Source organism: Emys orbicularis, chromosome 10, assembly GCF_028017835.1.
Source record: "Emys orbicularis isolate rEmyOrb1 chromosome 10, rEmyOrb1.hap1, whole genome shotgun sequence".
NCBI lineage: Eukaryota > Metazoa > Chordata > Testudines > Emydidae > Emys > Emys orbicularis.
Genome location: NC_088692.1, coordinates 48,956,015 through 48,983,697, shown reverse-complemented (window position 1 = coordinate 48,983,697; position 27,683 = coordinate 48,956,015). Strand labels below are relative to the sequence as shown.

The window sequence follows — 27,683 nt, the reverse complement described above, 5'->3', positions numbered from 1 at the left end:
GCTGCAATGTTGCTTCATGTTACAATTTCACCTGAAGCATGGTGGTTGCCTGTGCATGGGAGGAGTTCTGCAGTGTAGCAGCAGCAGGAAGCAGCCCAGCTTCAGCAGTGGCAAGAGACACTTAGTTTCTAGATCACCCCATATTTTAAACATTCTGAGGGGTCTGAGTAGGTCAGAGGCCAGAAACAGCTTGACCCCCAGCAGTAAGCCTGGTACAGAGACAGGGCATTACCCAGCATTTCCCCTCCTCCCACAGCATTGTGGGAAGCCTAGAAAGTAATCTGTGGCACCCTCCCAGGCAAGAATCAAGAGAGCAGTCCTCTCCTCAAACAGCTAGAGAGCAGCTGAGATGAACTGTTGCCTGTCCATCATGGCAGCCAAGAGACCAGCAGGCTCTGAGGCAGGAAAGCCCTACATTAATCGCGTTATATACACAATACACACACACAAAGATCTTGAAGCCCATTGGAGCAAACAGAGCCCTACAGACCAAGGTTGTCCAAACATCTGTAACTCCACCTCACTGGATGGTTAAGTGAACTTTTTAGGAAGCCTTGCAATCAGAGCACTTCAGCAGGGAGCAAACTCTTTCAACAAGTCACACATAGGGTTGGAAGGATTTGGTTTCTTGGTAAGTGTTGATTTCACCAGACAAGCTTATGAAGATATTTCCCTTGGTAAATGAAATTTACTGCTAAAGCAAAGACAGAAAGCACTGCCTGAACTAGGAACTTGATTTAAGGCTATTTGCCAGACGACAATGCCATCTAGGTTTGAATTGTTAAAGCTTTCACTTTTTGAATTTCAGCGGTCATTAAGTTGTATGAATGCCCTCCCCCAACTGAAAAAAGTCAAAAATAAAGTCAGTTATGAGACAATCAAGTTGTGCCAAGCCCAGTTCTAGAGTAGCGTCCATGTGCAATATAGGCTGTCACAAGGAGACTGGATAGGAAAGAGGTCAGTATAGACAGATACTCTTGGCTTTGCCAGAGTTCTGCTGCTAGCACTGGAAGTCTGTCAGTGGAACAGAGTGTGGTTCTAAACATCAGCTGTGCCTCCTCTTAAGGCCCAAGGTGCTGTGTGCCCAGGGCACAGCTGCCCTGCCCACAAGGAAGTGGTGCAGGACTTGTGTGCTGCTAGTCCATCCCATTCACAGGAGATCCGGCCACTGCACACGGCTGCTGTTTTGCAGAGTTGTGTCAGCTCTGGATGAGATGCAGCTGGGGCCACTTGACGATAGCCGGATGGAATGTTGTGAGGCAGCGGCCTGCTCTAAAACCCGGGACTTATAAGGCTCGAGTGATGCAAGGAACACGGGGCTTGCAAAACAAAAACGGCAGGAAGGGAACATTTGGAATCTTAACCATGAAGATTACAAATAGTACATTCGCTGGCAGCCTAATCTTTCAGTCCCAGATATTCTAGCAGAGTCTGTTAATGACAGGAATTTAGGCACCATGTTAGAGGGAGCAGATTCGGAGAGTCTCTGAAATGGAGCACCATACAAAATGCAAACATGCCAAGTAGGTGGGTCACTGTCCCCTTCTTGCCCCCAGTCTGTTGCATGCCTCCCCTCTTTAGTACTTTGCCCTTTTAAGAGCCAGACTAAAGCAACTAAATGAATCAAGCCACATGTCCCTGTAAGTTCAGTCTTTCTATAGCTTGAGGTCAGAGTCATAGCAACTCTGGTGTGGTTTGGTTGGGAACAGGAGTCATGCCTTAAATCCCAGTTTCCTGCTCTTTATAAAGGGACTTCTCTCACCTATGGACTGAGTGCCTGGAGAGCTGCAGAACCTTAGCTGCCAGCTCAGGATGAGTGAATTGAAGCCTGTGGCCCAGCAGACAGCAGTGGCCTCAATTAGAAGCTCAGTGGAGAGGGAAATCACACCCAAGAAGCATGCTGTTTGGCCCACTTAGAGGCCAAGGAGGGAGTCAGGTGACCTGATATGGCCCAGCTTAAGTGGCAAGCCCCTGCACACAAGCAGGCTTCTCCACAGCACTAGGTCTGTGGCCTATATGGCTGCAACAGCAGGCACTGCTTCAGCCTTGAACCTCCCAACTCAGATGAGCTTGAAGCTGCCAGCTAGCCATTCAGTACTGGCCTCCTCCCTCTGAAGAGGGAAGGTGCTAGGTAGCATCAGGTAACCCTGTGCTGTGAGGCAGAGTTCCTGACTGCTCCTAGTCATTTAAAGTCAATGGCATTTGGTGGGGGGTGCCCCCCATTCAGCCATATGCCATCTTGGGCTGGTGACTGCCAAGCTGAACTTCCTGATAAGTAGCTCTCAGTTTATTGCATTTAAGACAAGAACGGGAGGGACTAGTTTACACAACTGCTATGCATGGCTGGGGTGCAGCACAGCAGCTGTTCAGAAGTGGCCATACTACTGAAGTAGGTAGAGAAACATCCAGTGTACACCCCATAGCAGTGCTGCGAGAGGGGAGTGCAGCAAGTGATTTCATTGGTTCACCCCTGCTATCCCCAAACACCAGATTGCCAGTGACATAACCAGGATCCTGACAAGCATTTGGATTTGTTTTTGAAGCAGAGTTGTTTGTCCACACTGTGACCCAGTTGCCTGAAGACCAAGCCAAAGATCTCTCCACACATTTGTCTGTAGAAGAGAGTTCCTCACCACCACCCTGCCCCCTCATGCTGGCAGACCATCCTGCCCCTTGGGTGCTTGATCTCCTGGCCAGTGCCCTACCATCAACAGCCAGGGATTTATAATGGCAAGCCCAGCAGGGCCTTCATGGCTTCTCTGCTAGATTGGGGACCCAGCAGAGTGCCCAGGAAGCAGTTGAGGAAGAGAAAGGGGAAAGATTTAGGTTCCCAGTGTGCCATACATGGCGGGGGGGGGGTGAAGCCTCATTCTGAGAGCTCAAGGAGAAGAGATCCCTTCCCCCCAGACTGCACCATCCAGCTGTGGCACAGCAGCCCACCCTCTCTGCCGGCATACAGGGAGCCAGACATGCTCAGCCTGGCACATTCAGCCACTACGACTCAGTCAAGCCTTTCTGCCCAGCCAAGCATGATTGACATTAAGTCATGGATAAGAATGACAGATGGAGTCAGAGGAAGCCCATGCCTGCCTGCCCCCCCGGGAGTGTGCCAATATCTGGGCCCCACAGTAAGTACAGCAACAACTCTGAAAGGGAAGGAGGCATGGGGATGGAGGCTTGAGTGTTTATGAGAGTCAGGTTTACAGTGGCAGCCATTGAGAGCAGATATAAATACAGCTGTGCTGGCTACAAGAGGCAGAACCATGTGCATGCACAGGGGGAAGTTCCCCTGCCTCTTCCAATAAAGGCTGTTTAAAGGCTCCTATTCAAGCATTTCATCCTCCTGCACATCTGGGTGGAGGAGTGGTTCTAAAACTGGGTTTTAGCCCAGCCACAGTGGGCCAGGCAGGAAGACAGCACTGAGCTAGCTAGGAAGTGGAGACAGACATGGGTTTCTGCCTGAAGGAGCAGGAAGCCTACAGCTGGAGATTAGCTTGGTGCACCAGGCTATGCACCCGGAGATTACACTCACTGGCCTGGTCCGGAAAAGCCTTGCGGTGCAATTGCCCAGCTCAGCACCAAGCTGGTTTACTGCTCTGCTAGCCCAGCTCCCCTCTTTGGGGCAGCCTGAGCACCTGCCAGAACAGCACCTTTTCACCAGCACTGCAGTCTGTTCAGGGAAAGCAAGTCTGCCATTTAAACCGAGAGCCCCATTTCCATGGATTACCGCAGCCAGCTGGACAAGCCTGCCATGAGATGTTCCTCCAGAGGACAGCTGCTCGAGTCCCAAGCACTCATGGCTACCTGAAAGTAACTGTTGGAGTTCAGCAAATATATGATCAATCCCAGAAAGGCATAGCCTGTTCCTAGGCCAGCCAGAGGCATTGTTAGCTGTGAGTGCTTCCTCCCTGCTTTACTGAGTACAAGGAGGGAACATCAGAGGCAGCTAGAGAATAAGGAACAGTCAACATCCTGAAGGTCACTCAGCCAGTCCTTTGCTAGTGTTTATTGTACATGGGGACATAACGCTGCTTGGATTTTGAAGCCTTATGTCAGTGCTATGTGGCTGGAGCAGAGAGCTTCTGCACAGGTACTCACAGGGAGCCAGCTGGGGAAAGGTTTCCTCACACTGAGGTGTCACATGTCTCCAGTGGTACTAGGGCAACTGGGCCTTTTATTAAACTGGTGTCAAGACCACAGAGACTGTAGCTCACAGGGTCACCTTGAGCCATGGGACTTTCCTCTCCAGGTAGCTTGTTTAGGAGGCATGTACAAAGTTCAGTCCAGGTCCTAGTAACTGCACCCTCAGAACTACAACTGGCATCTCTTGCTATGGTAAGCGAGGACAAGACTGAACAGCACACCCCTAGAGGAGGTTCTGGGTTAGGGAAGCCTGCGCAGCATGTGCTGTAGCTGTTCTGGGGGACCAAGAACATCTGTATCCGTGTCTGTCAGCCTCCCAGCAGCAGCAGGAAGTACACTAGGTGAGCCTGGAAGTTAAGGGGCAGCCCTAGTTGTGTGCCTGATCTGCAGCAGCAGAGAGCACTGGCTTTACCAGCACCTCTTCCTAGCTTATACCAGGCCTATCACACCTAGAAGTTTAGCTTGAGGGACATACACCCACATGAGCAGCTGCAGGTACCCTCTCTAGCATCCACAAGGAGCTGGCCCCCTTGAGGAACACCTGCTTAGCTCCCCCAAGCAACAGGTACTCCTGTTTTCCCTTCCAGCTGAGATCCCTGCCAATCACACCCAACCCAGCTGGCTGCTCAGCCCTGCCAGAGGCCTGGGTGTGCCAGGGCTGCTCAGTCCTGACACCCTGCCAGAGGCCCGGGTGTGCCTCTCACTCCCAGACCGCCCTTGCTCCTAGACTGGCTCTGCATCATCCTTTGTGATGCAAAGCAGGAATAATTCCAGATCTCCAGAGCCATGGATCTGAGGAGCTGCAGGGGTACAGAAGTCACCTGAAGCAGCAACAGGCCTGTGAGCATCCCCACGGCCTCTAGTGATGTCTTGCTCCACTCCCCCAGATGAGCTACCAAGTTCCTGTAGTCTTGACACTGGCTTCTGCAGTCCTAGTACAGCAGGAAACAAAGGACACCTCTGGGAGGAGTTTAGTCCAGCCTTTACTAGTCCCTAGTTCGGGTCAGTGCTGCTAGAGGTGGGTCTATAGGCAGCACAACTCCAGCACCAGCACATGCCAGGGGCTCTTGACTTCAGCCAGCATCCATGCTCTGACCCTCCTACTGCTCCAGAGGCAGGCAGCAGCCTGTGGCAAGACATGGCGAGGGAATGAGATAGCCTCCCAACGCAGACATGAGGTGCTGAGCACAAGTGGCACAGGCAGGCAAAATAAACCAAGAGCAGGAAGCCCAGGAGGAAGAGTCTGGAGGCTAAGAAAGCAAGTGATAAGTTAGGACAGAGCAGGGGGGGAAAAGGGAAGGGGCAGCACTAAGAGAAGCCAGTAAAGAACACAGCAGAGGGGAACTGCTTCCCACCCCTCCAGCCCAAGGGAGCCCTGGAACAGCCTACCATAAAGGCTGGGGACGAGAGGGCAGCCTTCCCCTCCCTCAAATCCAACATACGCAGCACCCTCAGTGTACCCATGGGCTTGGGGGACATCAACACTGTAGTGGGAGTGGAGGTAATGGCTGCACTTGTAGGCCTACCCAACCTAGATTAAAGCTAGCTTGAGTGTCTACATGTGCTGCAGGCACACCTCTGACCCAGGCCCTCTACCACAGGGTTACTTCAAAAGCCCAGTCAACCCACCTATTGCTTGTTTGGGGACACGTTCCCTAGGACAGCTCTGGATCCTGCCCCTAGACAACTTCATTTCTGGAGAGGCCAGGAGGAGCCATGTCTGGCCAGACACCAAGGCATTTAAGGAAGAGGCAGCTCTGCAGCCATTTTGGAGTTGTTCCATCTCCCCTCCCCCCTGCCTCCCCAACCTCCAAGGAGGGAGCAGGGATCTAGGGTGCCACAGGCTGGTAAGGAGAAGCTCTGACCTGGAGAAAATGTCCATTTAGGTCATGCCATGTTTAATACCTAGTGTTCTTGTGGACTCCGTTCCAAGGACTGTTGGTTTAGATTGAGATTATCCAGGTCAGACTAGAACCGCAATGGGCTGTTCTGGCCTTGCTGTCAATGAAGACTCAAGAGGGTATCCATGCCGAAGCACAGCTGGTAACTCCAGCATACTGGGTTTATCTGCCCCACACAGTGACAGCTCTGCCCAGTCCAGGAGCAGGCAGATACCTAGCTACCTACACCACATTGGACAGCCACACTGGAGACAACACCCCCAACAGGGTGGAATGAGAACCACTCTGAAAGGGAGCTGCAATGAAGAGGCTGCATTCCCCTGACTGGTCACATAGCTCTCCAGCCAAGCTTGGGTGGAGTCTGCACAGACTCTGGGAGCCTCCTTCACAGGCAGTTGTGGGGATTCTGCTGCATCTTCCCCTCTAAGACCAGAATATCATGCACCTTTGGGATCCTCCTCATCCCAGGAGTCCCCAGGCCCAGGTCACAAGCCTGGCTGCTGACTATGCTTGTAGTGCTCTCCAAGCCAGCATGGTGCAGCGGGCATTCAAGAAAACTCCCTCCTGGGGGGACGGACACACACACACACAGAATGGCAAGGCATGTAGCCAGCCATTGACTTGGGGGAGTCATGTGACAGGGTCATCTGCCTTTAAACTGATCCAGGTCCTATGAATGGAGCCAAAGAGGAAGCTTCCAGGTAGTACTCCTGTGTCAGGCCTGCACAGTGGGGCAGTTCAGCCTTGACCCTGACAGCTGCCAGAATCACCATCATTAGGGCTTCCCCTCCCTCTCTACTGCAAGGGATTTCACCTTGAGTCATCCCACCCATCTCCCCACCATTCCCTGCCTTAGTCAACAGCCTTGGAGACAACTGCTTGATCCCAGATCAGTCCACTCCATTCATTCCACACAGGCCATTGCTAGGCCAGGCAAAGGTCACTCATTGCCTGCAGCTCTGGCCCCATTGCCAGAGTTCCCAGGGGCACTTGCTTCAGCTGTCCCCACCCCCACCATGCTGCATCTGCTGCTCACCCTGCCTTCCAACTGAAAGAACAGTTGGCACTACCTCAGCCCCAGCACATTGGCTACAGGGGGCACCACCAAGTGGTGGTGCTTGCCCAGGGCTGGCTCTGGCCTTTAAGCCACAGCCAGTATCTATGGGAAACATTCCTCTTTCCCTCTCCCCCCCCCCCCCCCCCATGTGTCCAGAAAAGGGCAGGAATTAGACTTCTGTAGAAGTTTCCCCTAGTTTCACCTTCCAGGCTGGCATCACACCAGTTGGCACTTATATGGCCCTCATCACTACAGCACAAGCACCTCCCAGGTAATAAAGTGGTGGTTTACAAGTGACACCTGAAGGAGTGAAACTACAGTAGAGTAGAGGTTTTTGCAAGTGTGCCTAAGTGGGTGTGGCTGGCTGAGTGCCAAGTGCCAGTGAGGACAGAGCCCAGGAGCAAGTTCAGTTCTTCAGGGCAAGGTCTGATCCTTCAGCAGTGACGCTCCCTCATTCTGTCTGTTGCACTAGCCACCTCCTCTCAGTACACAGGATTGGTTTGTCTCATTTAAAATGCAGTTACCCCTTCCCACCATGCCCAGGGGCTGGTCAGATGGCACTGCCTCTCCTTTTACCTATAAAGGTCACCAGCATTACTTCCTGCAGCAGCTTGGGTTTTCCTTGGTCTCCCATCCAAATGGGATCACACCTAACAGATGTGATGATCACATGATCTCAGACTGGTGGTATGGCTACATGATAGGTGTCCGAACATGGCCCACCTGAACCTGTGAATGTCAATACTTTCCAGATAAAGGTAGCAATTTGGGGTCTGACAAAATATTTGTCAGTACATGTTTGTCTGGAAGCAATTACCACTTTTAGGACCCCTATCCAGCATTAAGGTTGTTTCTCTCATGTCAGCAACTTCATCATGCAGAGCCTTTTCAGCACAGGGAGTCACATTCCAGCATGTCAGGGGATATTGTTGGTAACCTAGTGCACATTTACCTTCCAAGACCAAGCTCTAGGTAAGAGGAACCAGATTTCAGCTACCTAGTTGTTTAGATGTAGAACAGTAAGAGGGAGGGGACTTTCTGTTGTATGCATATGGTATCTTTATAACATAGGAGCTTCCTTGCCTTCTGCAGAGGCAGCTACCATTTTTGTGTTGTTTCAGACCCAGAATGAGCCAGTGTCATGTGACTTGTTCTCCTGATCTAATACATGTGTCTTTTAGGTGAGAAAGAGATGCATTAGATTTGAATCTTATGATTCATCTGAATCCGTGCATAACTTTAGAAAGCAGATCACAGGTAAGGCTTGTTGGAGTCTGAGATTAGATATTAAATTCTTCCTTGCTAGAACACTGAAGTGGCAGCTAAGCCAGGAGGTCCTATTTACTTGTCTGTTGTATACAGAGATAATACCCACTGATGTTAGAGGCACCACATTTAAAGCTGGTCAAGACTGTGGAACTCACTTCCACAAGATGGAGGCCAAGAGCTTAGCAGAGTTCAGAGGTCAAACAAATAGGGTAATTCAGGTACATAAGCTAGGGCAGACATTTGTCAGCTATAAAGCCTCCTTCAAGGTAGAACCCAGCCATTAAGTGATGTAGAGCAAATTTATAGATGCCAAGGCCAGAAGAGGCCATTGTGATCTAGTCTGACCTCTTAACACAGACCAGAGACCTTCCCCAAAAGTAATCCATAGAGCAGATCTCTTGGGAGTAATTAACACAGGGGAAACCTTCCCTATTACAGGGGTTCTTGTGCCTTCCTCTGACAAGTCTAGAACTTGTCAAAGCTGACAGACAGGACTGGACCCACTATATTTTATATTTCATTTGCTTGGGCACCATACTGAAGGCTAGAGGCCAGAGTTCTCATTTTAAGCTATTATCAGGTCGGCTCCAGGCACCAGCAAACCAAGCATGTGCTTGGGGCGGCACATTTTCAGGGTTGGCATTCCAGCCAGCCTTTCTCCCCCCCCCCCGCCCCCCACTTGGGGCGGCAAAAGCCTAGAGCCGGCCCTGGCAGCAGCAGTGTGTCCTGCACGGGGGGGCACCCTGGGGCCGCTGCGGTTTGCGTCAGGGAGCAGCGCCTGCACCTTATGGCTGGGCAGGCTCCGAGTGTGGGACACTCGGGCTGGGGGGCGCCCCACAGAGCCACCTGCAGGTGCTGCAGGGCAGCTGCCCCCCAGCGCCGCAGCTGGGGCTGGGCGAAGCGGCCCGAGCCACCCAGGGACTGCGGCAGGGCAGCCAGAAGCAGCAGCAGGGCCATAGTGGGGACTGGTGCCTGGGGCACTGCCGTGTGGGACCCGAGTCCTGCTCTCTGGGCTGCCCTGCCCCAGCTCCTCAGCCCTCTGCCGGGTGGTCCCCCGGCTCTGCCCTCCTGGGTCCCGGCCAGTCCTAGAGGCGGGAGCCCCAGCTGAAGGGACCCTGAGCGGAGGTGTGGCCTGGGAGCCCTGCTGCTTACCCTGACAGCGCAGGACCAGCTGGAGGTGAGGGGGGGAGTGGGCGGAGTCAGCACTGGTGGGGGGGGAGGAGAAGTCCAGGGCTGGAGCAGCAGGGAGTGCGGGTGGGGTGGGAGGGGGTAGCCCAGCGCTGGGGTGGCAGGGGGAGCCAAAAAAAATTTTTTTGCTTGGGGTGGCAAAAAACCTAGAGCTGGCCCTGGCTACTATGATTCTACATGCCTACTTTGAGAGCAGGCAGCCATAGCTGACTGGGGGCTATAGGTGCGCAGTGCCTATGAAAGGTCAGACGGCTATAGCTTCAGTACATAGTTATGGATTAGAGGCACAGCTGTGGTCTAGGCCCATCAGTTTCACTTTTGCATTCGGAGCTGTGGTGCTTGGTGGCAGACCCAAGGAAGGTTTAGGATTTGACAGTGCTCCCCAGGTGTTGAGAAGGAGCCACTGTCACTACCAACATGACAAGCAACATATGGAGGAGGAAAACAGAGACCCCATTTAACTTCATGGAATAGGAGTGCTTTGCTTGAGACAGAGGCCAGCAAGGAAAGCTGGTGTGCATGACAGTGGGAACCTAAGCTATATTTCCCTAAGATGCATAAGGAGACACCGGAAGAGTTGTTTCCTCTAACTTTGAAAAGAATCCCCAGACTCTGATCTGACAAAGGGAGAGGTCTGTGTTAGCAATAGCAGGGGTTTGGGGGAGAACAGCCCTAGAGCTAGGCTTTTTATCATAAGAGGTTTTGTTTTGAGGGGGGTGTAATTAAGGCTACACTATCCATCTGGTCTGTTGGAGATTTGTCTAAAAGAGGCAGAAGACTGGGTTCTAAAGCCAGGTAGTATAACACCCAGGCATCTGTACCCATGTTCTAATAGGGTCTCAGCCAAAAAGGGGTCTCAAGGTTACAGTGGGGGCAGCGGTGTCATGAGATGGTATGGTATTGCCACCCTTACTTCTGTGTTGCTGCTGGTGGAGGCACTGCCTTCTGTGCTGAGCAGCCAGAGAGTGGCAGCTGCTGGCCAGGAGCCCAGCTCTGAAGACAGTGCCACCACCAGTAGCAGTGCAGAAGTAAGGGGGGGCATAGTATGGTATTGCTGTACTCCCCACACACCCCATTCCCCAGCCCCTTAGCAGTGTCTATTTGGGAATTTTAAATATTGTCACCCTATTTTACACTTTTCAAAGGGCTTCAGTGCCTTTGACTGCAGGGATAATGATTACATGCATCATTTAGTGCTCTATGAGTATGTACAGTAATTTGCTATCACTTTGGGGGGTCATCACAGCCTGAAATATTTTCAAAGGGGGGCCCAGCAAAAAGTTGGAGAACTCCTGTTTGTGTAGCATGGAAGAGCAGGGCCTAGAGATGTTAAGCCATGGAGACTGCTCTAGTGGATGTAACTGGTGCTTGATTGACTCAGCTGGGAGATCACTATAGATCAGGGGTTCTCAAACTGGGTGTTGGGACCCCTCAGGGGGTCATGAGGTTATTACATGGGGAGGTGCAAGCTGTCAACCTCCACCCCAAACCCCACTTGCCTCCAGCATTTATAATGGTGTTAAATATATTTAAGTGTGTTAAATGTATGGGGGGTTGCACTCGGAGGCTTACTGTGTGAAAGGGGTCGCCAGTAAAAAAAGTTTGAGACCTACTGCTATAGATAGAGCCAAACTTTACTGGGGTGCTAGACCAGGAAGAGGTGGTGGAAGTGGTCACAGAGCATCAGAAGTATGGCAGGAAGATATCATTGGCTAATTGAGAGGCGGTGAGAGCTGTTGGGGAAGGATAAGGAATCAGGAATGAAAGTAAATGGAGCATTTGTGGCCATACCACAGGCCACCAGGAATAGAATTCCAGGACCTGCGATCCAGGCACTCAGCCACTGTTTTCATAGGGCTTTAGTGACAGATTTTAGCTGAACAGGTCTGAACTGGCAGAGATGTTCTTTACAATCCAGGAAGTGAAGGCATAGGCACCATCCTGGCTCTATGTATTCCTACCCTGCTTGGGATGCAGCAATTGAGAACAGGAAAGCTTATTACAGGTGTTTATTGCAGTAGTGCTCAAGGGCTGACTAACAGGCCCCATTGTACTAGGCACTGTACAGACAGTCTCTGCCCTGAAGAGCTTATAAGCCAAGTAGACAAAACACAGGATAGGAGGAAAGGGGTATAAGACAAGCAGAGTGAACACTGATGGCAGCTACTGCCACTAGCTATTCAAGTTCTCCATAGTAAGGAACGGGGGCACTGAACAGTCCAGGGTTGGTCAATTTCAGAAGAGTAAGTTTTGGAAAGATAAGTACAGTACATCTGGAGAAAGTGAAAATCCACTTGGGTAGAATGCAGCTTAAGCATACAGAGACATAACTGAGGTCAGACCAGTTTCTCTAAAAGAGGAGAGACCAAGAACAAGAGCTGGCCAGTGTGGTTGCATGAGGACTACTCAAAGATTAAACAGGAGTCTTAGCAAATAAAAGATGAGAATAGATTCTCTTACCAGCTGGTGAGTGGTAAGTGTGAGCTACCCTCCCCCAGCCCCATTACATCATGGCTAGGAAGAGTGGTTGAGTTTAGGTCAAGCTTGGCTAGAGTGATCTAAACTCAGTCCTTCTCTAATGGAGACAGAGCCAGCCTGGGAGGTGGAGAGCGGAAGGACTTCAGCAGGAGACTGGATTCCTGTTGAATTCTCATGCAAGGTATCTGCCATCCTAGCCAGAGGCCAGATGTAGCAGATGAGTCTCTTCAAGAGGAGTCCAGGGACAGATCCCTTGGCTTCTCACCAGGTCTCTGCCCCAACCTCACAGGTGCCCCACATGCCCTCTCCCCTCCTTTATATTCGCTGCAGGCTAGGAGCTGTATGGAACCTCTTGTAGGTCTACTGGCCATCACGGCTGTGAAAGTTAACTCCCACCCCAGGGAGAGGGCAGGGTGACAGCCATCTAGCAGGTAACACTATTTAGAACAGCATTGCAGTTGACAAAGGAGGGAGGGATAGCTCAGTGGTTTGAGCATTGGTCTGTTAAACCCAGGGTTGTGAGTTCAATCCTTGAGGGGGCCACTTAGGGATCTGGGGCAGTACTTGGTCCTGCTAGTGAAGGCAGGGGGCTGGACTCAATAACCTTTCAAGGTCCCTTCCAGTTCTAGGAGATAGAGAGATCCTATTAATAATTTAAAAAAGGATCGATTGTAAATCCCTGCTCTGGGGTGCTCTCCTGGTTCTGTTTGTACAGCACCAGGCACACTGGGGTCCTGAGGTGCTAGTGCAGTATCAATAAGTTGCTGTGTTTTGTTTACTTGTGTGCCAACGTCACAAGCAGCAGTGCTACTTACTAGAGCACTTTGTTTGCTGAGCCAAAGTTAGTGGCTGGAAGAAGGGCTGTAGAGACAACTTTGCATATCAGTTAGTTCAGAATAGCTTGGCATGTGGACTGATGACTGGCTTAGACATGTAAACAAAGGATAATGATAAGTGGCAGTGTATCAAGTTTGGGGAGGTGTCTGGTGAGGTAGACCAGGGACTAGTGTGAGGCCCTGCTATTTAAGCTTTCCATTATGGCCAAGCAGTGGGAGAGAGGAGCACATTAATAAGATCTACAGAGGACACTAATCAGGAGGGGTTGTGAAAGACAGGGACCTTGAGATTAGGTGCCAGTGAGGTTAAATTTGGGAGCAACACAGACAAGTGCCACGTGGGAAGAAGGAGAATAAGCCAAGGTACGCGTGTTCAGTGAGAGGGACATACTGGTTTTGCTGAGAGGCTTAAAGGGTGGTTGTGGATGCCAACTTTGATAGGAGTTTACAGTGTGATGTGGCAAAGAGACCAAATTACCCATGCAGAGGCACGCATCTAGGAATAGAAGTTTGAGGGCATTCTGAGAAGAGCAGAGTGCTCAGGGCAGGGGAGTAAGGATTAGATCTGAGTGAAGATGCTAGATAACATACTGCTTGCCTCACCAGTGACAGGGAAGAGGTCCTAGCCATATTCCAGAATTCAAGTGAGCCATGGTTCAACATTAGCAACATTGAAACTGACTAGAATTCTAGTCAGTTTCAAGACCCCAAATTCAAAGTCATGTCAAGCCCCCTACTAATTTTAGTCACTTGTTTAAGTAGATCTGTCCCCTATTGATGTGAGATTCCCTGCTGCTTAGGGTGGATGGGGAGGGGATAATTGGCTAGACAAGAGAAATTAATCTTTCTATAGCATGCTGTCAAATACACATGGAGGGGGAAAAAAGAGTTCCCTTCCACTCAGTCACCCAAGGTGTTGTTTGCAACACTAGGAGGAAAGACTTTAGCCCAAAGCATGATTGGAGATGGCCATGTCTTCTTAGAAGGATGCAGATACGAGAAGGGAGAGGAATTTGAGTGATGCAGAGAAGTCCTGTGTAACAAGGAATTATGAAGAAAGGGGAAATGTCTGACAAACACAAGGACACAACCTGACTGGAATGCTCTTCCCAAAGAAGCAGTTCAAGTGTATAGCTTTGGGAATTAGGCAGCTACATCCAACAAGGAAGAGGTGTTGTACTCTAGGAACAAGACTGCTTGGGAGGGGCCAGGTGTCTGCATAGAAGCCCTCAGCCTTTTCCATACCATGGCTCTCTACCCTGGGACCAGACCAGCACCCCTTTCCATGGAACAAGGACACTCACTCCCATTAGAAATGACAGGGTGGCCATGACCCCCACCTTGAAAACCCTTGCCCTAGAAGTTGACTTGGAGGAGACCTACTATAGTTTTCTGGGCTTTTATACAAGCCTGTGCAGCTCTACTGATTTGTGGATTGCAGATGCTGCTCCCCTTTGGGCACCCCCCCACCCCCCCATGGGCATGCACAGCAGCCCCCTCTACTGGAGGACCAGGATGAGAGCATGCCAAACAATTGTTTTATTCACACCCCTTTGCTCTCACCCTGCTCATGGTGGACAGACATTGAAATACAGTTGAGACTGGCTTTCTTGGAAGAGTCAAGTCCCATCCTAGTACCACACATCACTGTTGGAAGGGCCAGGTGTTCCTACCTTCCCCATGCAATAGCATATTGTCACAATACCAGCATATATCCAAGGATAGTAGAGCTTCAAGTCTCCACTTTGCTAGTCCACCAGCCAATAGCAAACCTTACTCCAGCATGAGGACTGATAGCCTGACAAATTACCTCGCACAACACTTACTAGCATGCTATGGGGTGCACTAGATAGTAGTTGAAACAGAATTACACCTGACTAAGTGACCCAGGATCTTGGGTTTCACTGGCAAGTTCTGCAGGTCAGTGAATAATCAGATCAAGGATCTGCAATGGGTTTTCCCAGGCATTAGTGCCTATTAGTTAGGCTGTACTGTAGCCGATTCCCCACAGGCAGTGCTGATCAACTGCTGGTAATAAACCCCTTCCTGTGTTACAGAAGCATTAACTGGACTAGCTTGGCTAATTAGGGGTGAGGGAAAGAGAGGGGAAACTAGGAAAGTGCCAAGCAGGGGGAGACAAACCTGAAGTTAAACCCATGACTAGAAATCCAGGCATGCTATAAAATGCCGCTGCTGCAGCCACCACCATATCGCCAGCTGTACCAAGGCACTAAGTATTAGACCCCTCCTCTCCATCTAAACCCTTAAGAAATTCTATGGAAAAAGAAGTCACCACGCTGTTCCCAGACAGTGCTTTGAGCCATCTCACTCCACTAGCCATTAACATCTTCCCAACCCACTTCCTGCAGACCTAGGTACATGCTATCCTTTGTTCCTGCACACACATGCCCCCCAAGAACAGCGAGAGGGTGGACAGGTAGCCTCAGCATTAAGGGGTTTTCTTATGTAGCTGTTGAGCTCAGCATGCTTCACCAATGTACTGGAAGCATTTCGCCCAATGCCAGGGTGGAAACACAGCCGCCATTCTGCACCAGCAATGCTACACGGCTCCTTGTAGGAGAGTTGGGGGAGGGGATGGGAAGAATAGCATAGCCAACTGAAGCTACCAGGGAATTCACGCTTCCCTCCAGCACTGAGCACTACACATGTACGACGGTTAGCTCTGCACCCAAAGGGTGAGCATCCTTGGGCTGACTTCAGAGACCTCTCAGAGCCCCAGGAAAAGTCAGGGACCGTGCTAAGTACTCTGGTGCAGTGACTAAAGGGGACACAGACATTCTGGTGGAAGAGGTGATGGCAGTGACATGGAGGGATTGTTTTCCCTGCTGCCCAGCAGCATGCCACAAGGCAGGAGTCACAGCAGTGGAGACATCCGGACACCAGGCTGCACGGTTTCTGTTCTGGGCTTCTCCTGCAGACAGCAGTATCCCAGGTCGCTCTGCCCTTCCTCCCCACACAGGGTTCTCAGACCCAGCACACTACACAGCACAAAGCTAACCAGAGTCCAGATTTGCACTTCTAGCCATCAGTGGTCAGGGAAGAGACAAAGGAGCCTGGCAACCCTCTGTGCCCCAAGTGGCTCTTACTCACCCACTATACTGAAAGCAGAGAGAGGTCTCCAGCAGAGCATGGCAGCCCTGTTCTGGCCGAGCTGGGGACAGCCCAGGCACGCTGCAACCACTGGAGGTCCCCTCAAGCCAAGAAGCTAAGGATCCTTGTCCTCATTCCCCAGAGCCACACTCTAGGCTAGGGCTCCTGCACCAGGCAGGGCCAGGCTAGCCGATCTCCCCAAGGTCACGCAGGAGGTCAAGCTAGGCAAAATAGAATGAGACAAGGAAATGTTCCTGACCTCTAGCTGGCCTACAACAGTCCTCACGCCGAGAAGCCAGTGCATTCTCAAGAGGAGAGCAGGAGATGGACCATGCAGTTCACACCAGATTAGCGAGCATTTCAAGGCTCCAAGGAGAGCGCCTCTCCACACCCGACCAGGCCTGCTTAAACAGCCGCACTTTCCTATGAGCCCCCCTCCATCACCCCAGCTGTACGCCAGGGATTCATTTAATTCTGAGATGTTCCCCACCCCCAGGAACCCCTCCGCCCAAGCTTTGGGGTGAAGGAATCAGGGCTGGATGAGGGGTGTCATCCTTCCCCTCTGGGGGCTGTGAGATGCCCTTTGCCCAGCAATACAAACAGGAATGGGCTGCACTACACCAGCCAGCAGCACTTAGTGTATGCATGTTTTGGGGGTGGGGTGTAGTTAGGGGGGCTCACCAACCTAGCCAAGGTTTCTTTGAAAGAAATCAAACCAGCTCACAGTGGGGCACACCTTTTCCTGACTTGCCAAAGCTGATGCTCCCAGGTTATGGCAGAGCCGCCCCCACCCACACACTTTTAAGATCACTTTAAGCACCAAGTAGTGCAAGGTTTTGAATGGTGAAATGGGTAGAGAAAATTCTCCTGGCTCATGACTGGGGTCCTGGAGAATCTGAGGGCCAGTCCCAGCTGAAGGCACAGAAAACTATCCCAGACCAACAGCCAAGCTCAGGGATGGCAAAGGTCAAGTCTTGCCCCCAGCCTCAGACAAGATTGTTCCCAGCCCAACAGAAAGGTACAGCCTTGGGTTGGATGCCTGTCCACAGCGCCACAGGAGGGCTTAGAGCAGCTCTGGCTTTCGCTGGAGCAGGGCTCCCACACAGCAGATTTTTAGAAAGTTAGTTTGTTCTCTTTCACTGCTCCACTCGGAGCCGGAAGAGAGCAGGAATCTGACTGCGCAGCCAGCCGCCCGGCCCCAGACAAGGTGGGCACTGAGGAAGAGCAGGGCTTACATTTCTGGTTGACTTACACACTTTGGACAGATTAAATAGGGTCAGCCCTGCAGAGGGGAAGTGGGGCATACTTGTGGTAAGCACCTTAGGTGCTCTTTGAGGCCAGAGCATGTCCACACCCCCTGACAAGCAGTACACACTCAGGTCCCCATCCCACCTAGCTAAAGGCTAGAGAGACCAGGATCCAAATTCCCCATTAAGCCCTACACTTCCCTAGCCAATTTACCACCCCACCCCCAGAGACAGGCAAGGACCCCCAAACCTTCCCTCCCAGCCCCCTCCAAGGAAGGGGGCAAAGCCCCCCCACCCCCCGCAGCAGCTGCTCCCCAGCCCCCTACCTCCTCCTCGATGTTGTTGCTGCTGTTACTGTGCTCGCTCTCCTTGTTGAGGTTGCTCATGGCGGGGGTGCAGGGGGCTGAGTGGACGGTCCTGGGTTCTTTGTAGCTTCTTTGTCCAGGGATCGCAGGGCTTCCCCCGGGCTTGGCTCTCTTGGGGGCAGGAGGCTCTCGGGGGAGCTGCGGTTCTGGGCTAGGCTTGGAAATGGTGCCTGTGGGTGACCAACAAACAAAAGGCTCCGGGGTGCAGCTAGGTGCGGAGACGGTGCCCAGGCTGGGTGCCTTGGTGCTGCCCGGGAGGGTGCGGGGCGGGCTGGCCACCGCCCAACTGAACGGGGGTGCGGCGTGGGCGAGGTGCGCGGTGTGGGGGGAAACGCGGCGCGGGGCTATTTGTACCCGGCCGGGCTCACATGGAGTTGGCTGAGGAGCAATTAAGGGAGGGGGAAGGTGCCAACGAGCTGCAGCCGCCGGCCCCGAGTACAGCCCCGAGCTGCCGCCTGCGCCTTTTCAATACGGTCATCAATGGCTCGGCGCAGCCCGCCCGGGCGGGGGGGAGGAGAGGGGGGCTCAGCTGGGCTCCGGCCCGGCCCCTCGCCCTGCATCACCGTCTCCCGGGGAACCCGCAGCCAATCCCCGCCGCCCGCAGCCAACTTTCCTGCCCCCCCCCCGCTTTTTTTTTCCACGAAAAACTTTTTAAACTTTGATGAACTCGCACGATTGAACTTTCTTAAAGGGCCAGCGGCCCCGTTCCGCCCGGAGCCGGTCCCGGCTCGTCCCCACTTTGCCGGCCCGCTCCCCTGGCTCTGACCGAGCCCCCGGCCCGCTCCTCCGGCTCTGACCGCCCGGCCCGCGCCCCCCACCCACTCTGCTGCCTACAAGGCACCCCCCCCCCAACCGGTGCGACGACACCCCCCCTCGCAGCTCCAGCCAGCTTGGGGGAGGGGCGCACAAATTGAGACCGCAGGCGGGGTCACGCTGGATCTGCCGTGGGCCACCGAGATGCTTGGGCAGTTGGGTGCACCAGATGCTTCAGAGGAAGAGAGAAGAGCCTTGTAGAGGGGGTCTCTGCCCCCACCCCCCAGCCTGATCTCCATGGGGAGAGGATAGCTTAAGCCCTGAAGTAGGGAGTGTCATACAACAAGTGGAGCTTCTCCTATTGTCCCACTGGAGCTTGCTGCATCTCAGCACATCACCTTGGGCACTCACATCTAGCCCCTGGATCCAGCCCTGACGTTTCCCCTCACAAAGACAAGGCTGGTGAGGAAATATCTTTTATTGGACCAGCCTCTGTTGGGGGGAGAGACAAGCTTTCCCTCCAGCGCCACAGTGTCACTCTGAGTACCTTGCCCACACCTGAAGACCCCTTAGGTCCAAAGCTTGTCTCTCTCCCCAACAGAAGTTGGTCCAATAAGAGACATTACCTCACCCACCTTGTCTCTCTAATATTCTGGGACCCACAAGGCTACAACAACACTGCAGACATTTACACGCACACACACACACACCAGATGCCAGCATATTCCAGGACAACGGCACCACCAGAACTCAGATCCAGCATATGGGGGGGGTGTCTCTATTGAACCAATGGAATTTGCAGGGATTGGGGTTAAATATGGGCTGGATACATGAGGATACATTTTTCCAGCGTTGTTATGCCAGGATGCCTAGATCTCTTTTCTTGGTGCTCAAGCGAGTAGCTAGACTTGTTCTCCATTTAGGCAGTGGAATTCGGGGGGAGGATTTTACCAGACCGCTAAACAATGCTCATCTCCCTAATGGGCCAAGGCATGCCCTTGGGGAGTGGGGAACAGGGGAGATGGTGCAGGAGCAGCTAAGAGGAGAAATCAATATTTAAAAGAGACGAGGATGACTGACTGTGTCTTGGAGCCCTGTGAGAGGAGGATAGTCGGAATTGTCTGCCTTTAGACTGCATGCTCCAGGCACAAGGTGGGGTCTTTCCTTTGTGTGGCTTGTGACGATCTCCTGGTTGTGATTTTTGTTCTTGTGCTTTATTGAACAATTCAATAAATGTAATTTACCATAAAAGGAAGCCGGAAAGAGCCTTTTGGGGGAATACGCATTTAGATTTCATTGTGCAAATAACCACAAATCAGAAAGGTGGGAATTGTTAAAATTCTAACGAGGTAACGAATCCCCATGTTTTTCTGTGTTCTCCCTGGGTCACTGTATGCAGCGTGGCGCACACTCTTTGTTCATGGAGATGGCAATTTTAGTCCAGTTTTGGTCCAGCTCCCTCTAATTCTGCTGTTTACGTAGGGAACAAGCCTAGTCGTTGCAATTGCACCAATAAAATCCATTGCGGTCCCACAAATACTCAGATCTGGCACCTGGACCCAGTGAATTTTGACCCTGCCCTGCAAATTCTAATGCCTAAATAGAGAAGTGATGCTGGCTAGTTTTGTGTTTGACTGAAGGGCCGGTGATACAATAATCCTGTAATTGCTTCTCTAACCTATCCCCCTTATTGGATTTCTCTTTTGTTTAGTTTAGCTGTTCCCTAGGGAGCAAGTAGCTGTGCGATCGCCACCGAGACACCTTCATTTAGCTGGTATTGCTGTGGATTTACCAAGCCTGCCATAAATGTGTTTGAACCCTCAGCTCCTCTCTTGCCTGCAGAGCAAGGCAACATGAGGATAAAACACCAGAGTCCTGTTCTACATTGCTGCTTCCCCTGCCAGTGGATCTGCAACGGTAACAACATCTGGTCCTAAATTTGTCAGGGTCGACACAGCTCTAGAGCGAGCCCCGGCCCAACTTCAGGGTTGTCTCGGCTTTGTTTTCACTTTTTCTCTGGTGGCTTTTTAACTGTCTCTTGGTTCATGTTGTTGTTCAGGCATGTGACTGGCAGGCAATGGAATCTAGCAAGTGACATGTGGGAGTGGGAGCCAGAAGCAGACATGGCCCAGTTTGTCACCGCAGACAGTGTATTCTGTGAATTTCAGTTGGTGAACTGTCCATGAGAAGGTCATGCTTCAGGGGAATTTTAGTCAACCGTTCAATGAATAGTTTATGTGAACAACTGTTAGCCCATGCTCCTGCACCGTTCACTGAGGATACCCTATTAGAGCTATGCGTTTAGTCCCCAAAGTCAGAGCTTCACAAATTGTGCTCCATAGGATCTGGCTGAGCACACAGTGCTGGCTCTTCTTCCTTCCTTCCAGCTACTGAACTGCAGCACAGACCGCTACAGTCCATTCAATACCTTCCCATATCACTCTTCCATGGAAGTAATGGCTGCTGTTGGCACACTATTGTACATGGGAAGGGAGTGGATCGGGGTAGTGGTGGCTGGGAATGGAAGGGAGGGTGATGTCTTTGTGAAGGCGTGAAGATGGTCTGTGTGAGCACAGCAGGGAGAGGAGGAGGCTGAGTCATTGTGGACAGCCAGGGTGGTGTTTTGTGGGATCACGGATGTAAGGTCAGGTGATTATGAGATGATCTTTGTATAAAAATGTGATCCAAGAAATCTGAGTCTCTCTGACCTCAGTCACATGGGAATATCTCTGTTCTCTGACTGGGTGACCTAACCTTTAGCATCCACTTCCCCGACTGCCCAAAATGAACTGAGTTTCATGACAACATTCAATTTGTTCTACAACTGAGCGCATCTCAGCAGCAGGCCTGGAATTTATCTTCAGCGACTGGTTGGCAATAACATTTTGCTCAGATGAGCGTCCTAGAACTGCTTGCTATAAAAGGTGGGAACAGAGCCAGACAAATTTCCATTCAGAAATCACAATTGTTACCCTATAGCCAGCTAGCTTTATTCCTGCATTGTGACCCCGCTCTGCCACTGACTCACTGTGTGGCCTTGGCCAGATCACTCACAGCCACATTTTCAACAGCAGCCATGGCTTTGGGGTGACTCCAACTTGAGACACAGGAGGCAGGATTCTCCAAGCTGCTGAGTGCACGCACAGTTCTCGTGGGCACAAAGAGCTGTGGGCGTTGAGCACTTCCACAGCTCAGGTCCTACCTGGCTCAAATTGGGTATGCTCGAAATCAGAAGCTGCTTTTGAAAATTCCACCACCCTCCACTACAGACCAGACTCCCCCACCCACGGCTGTCGCTGCAGACCCTCGGGTTTGGGTAAGGAGGTGCTGGAAGGCTGGTCCTGCAGCTGGACGGAGTTATGGTTGTGGTGCACTCGCTGTGGCAGAGGTAGTCAAGCTAATGCAGCGATGTGTGTCTGTGGAAGAGGGAGCAGAAGGCACGGACTATTGGGAATCTCAACTTTTCATTGCCTTGCTGGAGGCTGTTAAGAGCAACCTTAACTCACACGCAGCACAGTGTTTTTGTGTGTTCATTTCCCAGTTATTTCCAAGAGGCAATGATAAAGCAATGACTCCATTTACCAACATCCAGGTGTGCATGAAATGAGCCCCTGCTAAGTCAGAGATCCTGAGCTTCATTAAACTGTTTAGCTGGTTCACAAGTTCTGCCCTGAATCAACTGGACAGTAGAACTGCGTGGAGTTTTTTGAACTTGACATTTTTTGTCAAAAAACGGTGCCGTTTTTGCCTGAAAATACTAAATTTATTTATTTATTTATTACAAAAATGATGCGCTGTTTACATTTGCTTTAAAGACCATTATTTGAAGCGGGGGGAAAATTCATCCAAAAATGTTGACCTGCTCTCCTGTCCAGCTGATTCAGGAACAGAGCTCTTGAGCCATCTGCACAAAGAGCCGGATCTTTGCCATAGCGATGGTTCCATCAGTGCAGAGCAAGCAGCAATGGATTGTCCCACATCCTGTTCTTCTTTAAAATCTTCAGCCAGTTCAGGAGGTCCTGAACAGTTTCACGGAGGCAACAGTTTCTATGGTGAAGATCCTGATTGACAGGAAACTATAATACTTTGGTCTAATTCTGGTTACTGGGCTTGGTGTATGGGTACTGGGTGATGCTGTTGGCCTGTGATACACAGGATCTGATAGTCCTTTCTGGCGTTAAACTCAGTGACTCTTTGGGCATGTTTACTCTGCAAAGAAAAACCTGCAGCGCCAAGCCTCAGAGTCCAGACAAGCTTGTGGGGCTCAGGCTGCAGGCATAGCTGTGTAGACGTTCCCAGCTCAGCTCTGACACTCTCCCTCTGCAATGGTTTTCAAAGGCTAGGCTCCAGCTCAAGCAAGACAACTACACTGCAAAGCACATCTTCAGCCCGAGCCACATGAGCCCGAGCCAATTGACCAGGCACTATGGGTTTTTCTTTGCAGTGTAGATGTCCCCTCTGATCCTTGATGAACCACCAGATATTACTCCTGGCCATCATGAATCAGATCACCATTCATACAGATTCAGATTTGATGAAAATCCTATTTTTTTTTTTAATTTGGGTTAATTAACAAAATAATGACGTAGCCCCGACAAGCCCACCAAACTCTCACTGGGCTCACTTTTTTGACTTTCTCCAGTTTGTAGTTTTTAAGCCAGTGGGGTTGAAAGATCACGAGACTCAGAATGTGAACTTCTGGGGGACAATTTGTCATTGATTACAACTCAGGAAATCAGTAACTGGTTCTCTTCAAACTCTTGCAAAAATTCCAGTCTTACTGGGAGATTAGGGGCTGAATATTTGGGGCAGATGCATTGCGTTTTGCACATGCAGTTGAATGCCCATTTTAAGGATAAGCAGAATGCAACCTGAACTATAGTATCACAACAATGGTAGTGGGTCCATTGATATTGCATCACTCATGCAAACTCCTTGCTTTCCACTGGGAGGTTGGAATCCACTGACTCCATTCTCCACCTAATACCCACAATGCATTTGTGCTGTGGCCTCTGCCATGTGTTCTTGCTGGCCCAGCCCTTCCTGTGTGATGTGCCTTCACAGCTGCAGACTATAGATTGCGCTGCCCCAGCCAATGCAGCAAGGAAGCCCAAATGCACTAGGGAGAAACCCAAAGGCCATGTGATGTTCAGGCAAAGGCTTACAGTGATGCCATTACAGGCTCACACGCCAGCAAGCAACATGTAAGCATTATTGTCAGAGCCACACGAAACATGCAGCTGGGGCAGGGGAGGTGTTTTGTTTCCCAGACAGGGCGGGATCCAGCTCAGCACAACAGCAGGGGGCACCCATTCAGCTAGTTCACAGCAGATTTGCCTATATTCACTAAAACCAGACTCCTTCAATCAGACCAGCCCACCCTGTGGGCTGATCTTGGTCTAGATGGGCAGATGCAGACAGAAGTACATGTATTAGGTCCAATGCAGTGATTCAGACTGTTCTATATAGCAGGAGTTCTCAACCTTTTTCTTGCTGAGCCCCCCCTCAACATGCTATAAAAACACCAGGGCCCGGCAGGGAGGGGGAATGGGGGCTCCAGGCTGGGGGGGACCCTTAGGCATACATATAGTTTTACTTCTATTTGGGGGGGGGGGCAAGGGCTGGCGGCACTCAAACCAGCTCCGCACTGCAGGGTCCAGGAAGGGAGCGCCACCTCCACCCCCTGACTCACTCAGGAGGCCACCCAGCCTGTCTGGGCTGTGAGGGGATGCAACCAAGAATATAACTCAAAGTGGGGGACTCAGCAGCGAGCAGCGGCCCCCAGGAGCCGGCCAACAGGGCTGCTAACAGGGGAGTTTAAGTGGGAGTTTACAGGGGGAGGTGGAAGGGGAGGCAGGCGGGCGCGGTGGTCGGTGTGCTTTGTTCCCTCAGAGGCTGCAGGCAGAGACCACAGCAGCCATGAGCCAAGCAGCGGGGGACACAATGCAGATGAAAGCATGTGGCAGCTGTGGTATGTATATACTCCTAGCAGGGGCTCCTGATCAGAGGTATGTCTGTATGAAATGCCGCCTAATTGCCCTGTTAGAGGAAAAGGTCCGAGGGTTGGAGATGCAGATAGAGACCCTGGTGGAGTTTAGAAGGGGGTTTGAGCAGCTAATGGAGCAAAGGCAAGGGGTGGCTGAAGGGGCATGCTCAGGGGTGCAGATGGAAGCAGGGGCTATGGTCTGTGAGGGGGGAATGTCGGGGGGAGAACAAGAGCAGTGGAAGCATGTGACCGTGAGAAGCAGGCCAAGGAAAAGGAGGGCTAGTGAGGGGGAAATAGAACTCAGGAACAGGTTTGGGTGTTTGGCTAACGAGGAGGGGACGCAGCAGGTGGTACCTGATGGTGGGAGGCAGAGGAAGAAAAGAAGGGCAGCTAGTCCAAATCACAGGGGGGAGGAGTTGATGGAAGTAGCATCAACACTTGGCCCCGGGAGGATACAGGATGGCAATAGGGGGACTATAAGGGAAAATAGAGACAGACAGGAGTTACGGCCGCAGGGAACAGGGGATAGATTGGTAGATTGCGCTGCCCCCAGGCAAAGGCAGGTTTATGTGATTGGGGACTCCTTACTGAGGAGGTTAGACAGGCCTGTGACCAGGGCGGACCCGGAAAACAGAAGGGTGTGCTGTCTGCCGGGCGCTAAGATACGGGATGTGGACCTGCGGTTGAAAAGGATCCTAAAAGGAGCGGGTAAGAACCCCTTGATCGTCCTTCATGTAGGAACGAATGACACGGCTAGGTTCTCGCTAGAGAGAATCAAGGGAGATTATGCCAGGCTGGGGAAGACGCTTAAGGAAGTCGAGGCTCAGATTATCTTCAGTGGGATTCTGCCTGTTCCTAGAGAAGGACAGCAAAGGGCAGACAGGATTGTGAGGATAAATAGCTGGCTAAGGGAGTGGTGCTATAAGGAGGGCTTTGGGATGTATGGCCACTGGGAGGCTTTCGGGGACAGACAGCTGTTCTCGCGGGATGGACTTCACCTGAGTAGGGAAGGAAATAGACTTTTGGGAGGGAGGCTGGCTCATCTCATCAAAAGGGCTTTAAACTAGGAACTTGGGGGAGACGGTTGGGAGATGTCCAGTTGATCTCCACGCCAGATTCCAACACTGAAAAAGAGGGCGAGGAGAAAAGCACAGATATAGGTAGGGGTAGGGAATTGGACATAAGAAGGAGGGGGCAGATGGACACTACTGGGTCCGTACCAAAGTGCATAACTAATGGGAGAAAGGATAGACAGCATATGGTAAGATGTTTATACACCAATGCGAGAAGCCTAGGTAACAAAATGGAGGAATTGGAGCTCCTGGTCCAAGAAATGAAACCTGATATCGTAGGAATAACCGAAACGTGGTGGAATGGTAGTCATGACTGGAGTACAGGTATGGAAGGGTATGTGCTGTTTAGGAATGACCGGAAAAAAGGTAAAGGTGGGGGTGTGGCATTGTATGTCAATAATGAGCTAAAATGTAAAGAAATAATAAGTGATGGAATGGATAAGACGGAGTCTGTCTGGGCAACAATTACACTGGGTAAAAGAACTACTAGAGCCTCCCCTGAGATACTGCTTGGGGTGTGCTATAGACCGCCGGGATCTAGCCTGGATGCGGACAGAGAACTATTTAATGTTTTTAAGGAAGTAAAAACTAATAAGAGCTGTGTGATCATGGGGGACTTTAACTTCCCAGACATAGATTGGGGAACAAATGCTAGTAACAATAATAGGGCTCAGATGTTTCTAGACGTGCTAGCAGATGAATTCCTTCATCAAGTAGTAGCTGAACCGACGAGGGGGGATGCCATTTTAGATTTGGTGCTGGTGAGTAGTGAGGACCTCGTTGAGGAAATGGTTGTAGGGGACAACCTTGGCTCGAGTGACCATGAGCTAATTTGGTTTAAACTAAATGGAAGGGTTAACAGAAATAAAACTATGACTGTGACTAAGGTTTACGATTTCAAAAAGGCCAACTTTAATAAATTAAGGCAACTACTTAGGGAAGTGGATTGGGCTAACATACTTAGAGAGCTAAAGGCAGATGAGGCCTGGGATTATTTCAAGCTGAAGTTGCACGAGCTGTCCGAGGCCTGTATCCCAAGAAAGGGGAAACGGTCAGTAGGCAGGGGAATTAGACCCAGCTGGATGAGCGGGCGTCTCAAAGGGGCGATTAAGAAAAAACAGAAAGCGTACAAAGAATGGAAGAGAGGAGAGATCGGCAAAGAAACCTACCTTATTGAGGTCAGAGCATGTAGGGATGCGGTGAGAAAGGCCAAAAGCCGTGTAGAGTTGGACCTCGCGAGGGGAATTAAATCCAATAGTAAGAGGTTTTATAGCCATATAAATAGGAAGAAAACAAAGAAAGAGGAAGTGGGGCCACTGAAGCTTGCAGATGGAGTGGAGATTAAGGACAATCTAAGCATGGCACAATATCTAAATGAATATTTTGCGTCGGTGTTTAATAAGGCTAATGAAGGGCTTAGGAATAGAGGGAGCGGGACAGAGGGGAATAAAGGAGGGGCGATTGACATTAAAGTATCAGAGGTGGAAGCCAAACTTGACCAGCTAAATGGGACTAAATCGGGTGGACCGGATCATCTTCATCCTAGAATATTGAAGGAGCTGGCGCGAGAAATTGCAAGCCCCTTGGCGATAATTTTTAATAAATCTGTAAACTCGGGGGAGGTACCGATGGACTGGAAAATAGCTAATGTGGTTCCTATTTTCAAGAAGGGGATAAAAAGTGACCCGGGTAACTACAGGCCTGTTAGTTTAACTTCTGTAGTATGCAAGGTCTTGGAAAAAATCTTGAAGGAAAAAGTAGTTAAGGACCTTGAGGTGAATGGCAATTGGGACAAATTACAACATGGGTTTACGAAAGGAAGATCGTGCCAAACCAACTTGATCTCCTTTTTTGAGAAAGTAACAGACCTTCTAGATAAAGGAAATGCGGTGGATCTAATTTACCTAGATTTTAGTAAAGCGTTTGATACTGTGCCGCACGAGGAATTACTGGTTAAATTAGAAAAGATGGGGATCGATATGAAAATCCAGAGGTGGATAAAGAACTGGTTAAAGGGGAGACTGCAGCGGGTAGTACTGAAAGGGGAACTGTCGGGTTGGAGGGAGGTCACCAGTGGGGTTCCTCAAGGTTCGGTTTTGGGTCCGATTTTATTTAATCTATTCGTTACTGACCTCGGAACCGAATGTAGGAGTGGGCTGATAAAGTTTGCGGATGACACAAAGTTGGGAGGTATTGCCAATTCGGAGAAGGATCGGGATATTTTGCAGGGAGACTTGGATGACCTTGTAAATTGGAGTAACAATAATAGGATGAGA

At 51.0% G+C, this 27,683-nt stretch overlaps 1 protein-coding gene across 1 annotated transcript in view; it reads right to left on the bottom strand.

The window, feature by feature from the left end:
• The window catches only part of RBPMS2 (RNA binding protein, mRNA processing factor 2), a 50,533-nt gene extending 32,465 nt beyond the window's left edge, over window positions 1-18,068 (bottom strand). Inside the window, exon 1 of the mRNA XM_065411871.1 lies at window positions 17,557-18,068. Within this exon, the coding sequence (XP_065267943.1) occupies window positions 17,557-17,616 (60 nt within the window). The 5' untranslated portion in view covers window positions 17,617-18,068. The remainder of the gene's footprint in view (window positions 1-17,556) is intronic.
• Between the last annotated feature and the right edge of the window lie 9,615 nt (window positions 18,069-27,683).